This window comes from Penaeus japonicus, unplaced genomic scaffold (assembly GCF_977035675.1).
Source record: "Penaeus japonicus unplaced genomic scaffold, GWHDUDI00000001_assembly GWHDUDI00000031, whole genome shotgun sequence".
NCBI lineage: Eukaryota > Metazoa > Arthropoda > Malacostraca > Decapoda > Penaeidae > Penaeus > Penaeus japonicus.
This window is the reverse complement of record NW_028234433.1, coordinates 13,958,573-13,963,572: the sequence shown is the minus strand read 5'-3', so window position 1 is coordinate 13,963,572 and position 5,000 is coordinate 13,958,573. Positions and strand designations below refer to the sequence as shown.

The following is a 5,000-nucleotide window of genomic DNA, read 5'->3' as shown; positions in this document are numbered from 1 at the left end:
AGAGGGAGAGAGAGAGAAAGAGAAAGAAAGAGAGAGAGCGAGAGAGTGAAAGGGCGAGCGAGAGAGAGCTATATCATGTTGAAATACATACAGTACAAAAGGCGGATGAATCACAAGCATATAAAGTTAAATGTTCACATATCAGGAGAGCGATATAACAGTATGAATTATCATCTGTCCTCTCCTGAGGTCACACAAGCTTACCTTGCATTGGCACCTGCATTTCTTGTGTTCCTGAACTCTGATGGTTTTGAGAGTCTGAGAGCTTGGGAATCGGATTTTGTTGTTGACTTTCTTCTCGATGGCGAGCACCTGTTGGGAGAAAGAAAACGGTTAAGTGAGTTTGAGGGAAGACTTCGTGGCGAGAAACATAATGTTGGTGTATATATGAACATATGAATATATCCATATATATATATGTATATATATATATATATATATATATATATATATATATATATATATATATATATATATATATATATATATATATATATATATATATATATATATGTATGTATGTATGTAAGTATGTATATAAAACTTTGCAAAGGTGCAACAAAGGGGAGAAAAATCAGGAATAATAACAACAATAATACTGCTACAACTCCCTGCCGCTACTACTGATGATACCAAGCAGCAAGACGACGAGAAAAAAGTACAATGCAAAAGAAAAACGATAAAACGACAAAAGAAGAATGAACGAGAAGTAGACAGGAGAACCTCCAGCCAGCCAGACGTACCTTGAACTTCCTCTCTTTGACCTTTTCAGGCAGACACTCGAGCAAGGGCGAGTCACAGCAGCCTCCACACTGCTTGATGTACACGCACGAGGGTTTCAACATCACCAAGGGCTTCTCGTCGTTGGGAAGCTCCACCACGGACTTCTTGGGGTTGCACTGTACCTTCTTGTTCTTTATGAGTTTGTCGAGTTTCTGGCGATCGCTTTGAGTCACTGTCCAGGGAGAAAAGAAGAGAAAAAAACGAACTCACTAATTAGTTTGACTGAACAATTTTTTTTTTCCGTTTTGTTGGTATGTAATCACGAGCATAATCAGGTTATTTTGTTGAAAAAAAAAAGTTTTGTGGTATGTTCGAAACTGGAAATAGCAAAGCGAAGTACAGTTAAGCTGTAGAATGATTGTAAAGTTTAATAAAGAGCACACTACAGATGAGACGAGAACGTATTAAGTAATCGTTCTTGGTCAGTTACACTTAATTAATAATAGCTATTGTATTCCACCTCGACCCGACTGCCAGCCAATAATGTTGGTGTCACCGTATGAAGCGCATCACTGGCAAAAGGAAGTCAAAATCCAAATTGAAGGTCGAGGTAAGTCACTTGTGAGAGTCTCTCAAAGCGCTTATCTCAACGACTTGAAAAAAGCATGAAAGAAAACGCCCGAAAACTTAGCGGGGACTTCTCTAAAAAAAAAAAGTAGTAACAAAAAAAGTGATCGGCTAATCTTCGTCATTTGGAAGATTTTTTTTCTTTTTTTAGACAAGATGTTGGTGTACTTAGAAGCTACATCTACCCGAGGGAGGATACTACTTGCAGTGACACGCAACTTACTGTCAGGGGACTGCGAGGTACTTCTACGATTTGAACTTTTGCGACGGTATCTGATCAACGTACTTTCGGGGAACGATGAGACCTTCTTGCCCACGCCGCGGATGCCTCCACAGCGCTTGTTCCACCACAGGTGGGCGGAGATGTCCGAGGTGTTCTGCAGGTGGAATGGAGGAAGTTAGTGAGGGAAGGAGGGAGGGAGGGAGGGAGAGGAGAAAAAGAGTGAAGAGAGAGAAAGAGAGAGAGAAAGAGAGAGAGAGAGAGAGAGAGAGAGAGAGAGAAAGAAAGAGAGAGAGAGAGAGATCCAAACGAATCATAATCACAGAGGACCAACTGCTATCGTCATGATGATGATGGCAACGCCAGCGATAATGATAATAATAGCAATACTAACAACAACAACATCAGACCAACGAACAATATACCAATACAAACCAAGTATTTCCGAAGTAGGACACACAAAAAAGAAAGAAAAAGAAAACAAAAGAAGAACACACCCATACGCACCTTGCCAACAATGAGTTCGTGGAGTGTTTTCGACGTGCAGATTCTTTCGTCCTCGACAAATTTCATGATGAATTCCCGAAGGTCAGTCGTCTGGCTCATATTTCTCACCAGATCGAGAGGCCAGTCCTGGTGGAGGAAGGAAGGAGGAAGGAGTTTAGGTTAGGCGCAGAAATTACCGGAGGATAACGTGTATAAGATCAAATCTGTTTACGAGAGAGAGTGAAAAAAGAAAAGAAAGAAAATAAAAAGGATGTACGTAAAAGGATTCTGATTAACTATCTCTTGTATATACATATATCTTTTGTTTAAAATAAAGGCTAAGGAAAATATAGAAAAAGAAGTGTAGGAAGACAGTAACATCGTTAAAAAAATCCAACAGACGAAACTAAAGAGAGAAAAATAAGAAAGAAAATCTACCATCCCAAAGACCTTTGTTAAAGAGTTCACAAAACAGAGAAAGAATAAAATAATAAAAATAACATTAGGGAACAACACAAATATGAAAAAACAAGAAGTAAAACACAAAACAACAACAAGAAAATAACGCTAAGATTGCAAACCTGTGGGGTAGACGTAGCAACGGGGTTTGCAATGTACACATCATTGCTGATGACGGTGGGTATGGCCTCGATGGGGGATGTGACGGCAAGAAGGACACATCCCATCGCCACTGTGCACAGCCTGTCGGTCACAACAGTCGAGTCGAGTGAATTAAGGTGGTTTATTCACGTTTAAGACTTGTTTTATTTTCTCGAAAGCAAAATGGAAATTGAGTAGGAGGATGAGAGAGGGAGAGAGGGAAGAAGAAAGGAAGGAATGGAGGGAGGGAGGGAGGGAGAGATGAAGAGATGAAAAGATGAAGAGATAGAGAGATGGAGAGGTAGAGAGAAGGAGAGAGAGAGAGAGAGAGAGAGAGAGAGAGAGAGAGAGAGAGAGAGAGAGAGAGAGAGAGAGAGAGAGAGAGAGAGAGAGAGAGAGAGAGAGAGAGAGAGATAGAGAGATAGATAGATAGATAGATAAAAAGATAGATAGATAGATAGATAGATAGATAGAGAAGAGAAGAGAAGAAACAGAGAGAGGAGAGACAGAGAGAGAAAGAAGAGGAGAGAGAGAGAGAGAGAGAGAGAGAGAGAGAGAGAGAGAGAGAGAGAGAGAGAGAGAGAGAGAGAGAGAGAGAGAGAGAGAGAGAGAGAGAGAGAGAGAAAGTGGGATAGATGGATAGATAGATAGATAGATAGATAGATAGAGAGAGAGAGAGAAGAGAGAGAGAGAGAGAGAGAGAGAGAGAGAGAGAGAGAGAGAGAGAGAGAGAGAGAGAGAGAGAGAGAGAGAGAGAGAGAGAGAGAGAGAGAGAGAGAGAGAGAAAGAGAGAAAGAGAGAGTGAGTGAGAGATTAAGATAGATAGTTAGATAGATAGAGAGGGAGAGAGACTTTCGTATCGACATTCTACAAGTGATAATAGTATCTATCTTTAAATACTTAAATCCAAATAATACAATACCTTACTAAGTCAACATTCTGTAATAACAAAATCCAATATATTCTTAAGTTAATCTGATCTTATCTAAATATCCAAATGTAAAAAAATGAAATATAAAAATAGATACAATCTGAAATAACGAACTACTCTGTCTGCTTAGCGACATACTCACAAGCGCAGAGGCACGCGCGCTCAAGCATGGTAATCTCAAAAACATATGGTCGCAGTATATCAGTGCTAAAAACATACTCTCATATCGCACACTCATGCACGCAGGCACACACACACACACACTCACACACAATTTGTTTAATTAAAACTCCCCGTTTCTGACGACAAAATCATTCGTCATGTTTACCGATATTTTTTTTTTTTTTTTATCGCTATCGTTATTATTTTTGGGTTTAGTATTTACAAAAGACTAAGTGAACAATTCTGATTTTTTATATCTGACAGGCAGATTTACGTTGTTTTATGATTAAAAAGAAATTGACTTCTGGACAACGCAACATGAAAAGAAAAACAAACTGAAAAAATATATGATACTTTAATCTTACTCGTCTACCTGTTGCACATCTCCTCTGTCCTTGATGAAATATCTTAATACAAAACAACATAATTGCAGAAAGGGGCAGAACACTCACGAGCGACAATTCATGAAAGACAGAAGAAAATGAAATCCCGCTGCAAGACGCCAAAGCTCGGGATTCAACAGAATAACATAAAATCCCCGTTTAATCTCCTCACCTTCTGCTGCTGATAGTAAACGTCGCCGACATCTTGGAAACAAGCAATAGAACTTTCACTAAAACGTCACACGAACGAACTTTGCAACACGGCCAATCACGTTACGTTTTTTTTTTTTTCCTTTTCTTCACTAATCCGCTTTTTATTTCCTTTTTTTCCCGACAAAAGAGTTTCCGTAATCTTTAAGTCACAAAATGGGAAGCCACGAGGGGCCGAGGGCGCAGCACGTCTTACACCGGAGAGGAGCGGAGTCAAGATAGCTGCTTCGGCGTCGGGACCGGAGGTAATATACGTCCCGCCGAGCCCAGAGGCGTCCGAAAGCCAGACGGGAGTGGGTGTCTGGGCGTCGGGGGCGAGTTTACTTCGTCCTTCGGGTGGTGGGGTGGGGGTGGGGGGAGGGATAAGGGCTCGCTGGTTTTAATTGTTTTCGGCAAAATGAAGATGTTTCTAGGAGCATTTCGATCGGCGTGCGTGCCGAGATAACCCCGTTAATCTACGCTGCATCCGGGAAACGATTTCGAACCCGCTTTAACCCCCTTCGGACGGCCATATCTTATAAACAAAGTTGTGAACCACATGTAACCTAATTCAGCGAAATTCTCGTTCCATTTAGCGGATATCAAACCCCTATCCGAAGAGACCAACCAAACCTCAACGATACCACATCTCCATATCTACAATATTACCGAGAAGACG

General features: G+C 40.7%; 1 protein-coding gene across 5 annotated transcripts in view; it reads right to left on the bottom strand.

Annotated features, from left to right (window-relative positions):
• Positions 1 to 4,549, bottom strand: part of LOC122257206 (uncharacterized) — a 7,076-nt gene extending 2,527 nt beyond the window's left edge. For 3 of the 5 annotated variants that reach the window (XM_043022364.2, XM_043022365.2, XM_043022366.2), the window contains exons 1-6: positions 4,305 to 4,549; positions 2,638 to 2,758; positions 2,078 to 2,203; positions 1,574 to 1,727; positions 744 to 955; positions 205 to 312 (exon numbers count right to left, since the gene is read on the bottom strand). In XM_043022364.2, coding sequence (XP_042878298.2) covers positions 205 to 312; positions 744 to 955; positions 1,574 to 1,727; positions 2,078 to 2,203; positions 2,638 to 2,758; positions 4,305 to 4,336 — 753 coding nt within the window. In that variant the 5' untranslated portion in view covers positions 4,337 to 4,549. The remainder of the gene's footprint in view (positions 1 to 204; positions 313 to 743; positions 956 to 1,573; positions 1,728 to 2,077; positions 2,204 to 2,637; positions 2,759 to 4,304) is intronic. The other 2 variants (XM_043022367.2, XM_086555725.1) reach the window with 1 other exon arrangement.
• Between the last annotated feature and the right edge of the window lie 451 nt (positions 4,550 to 5,000).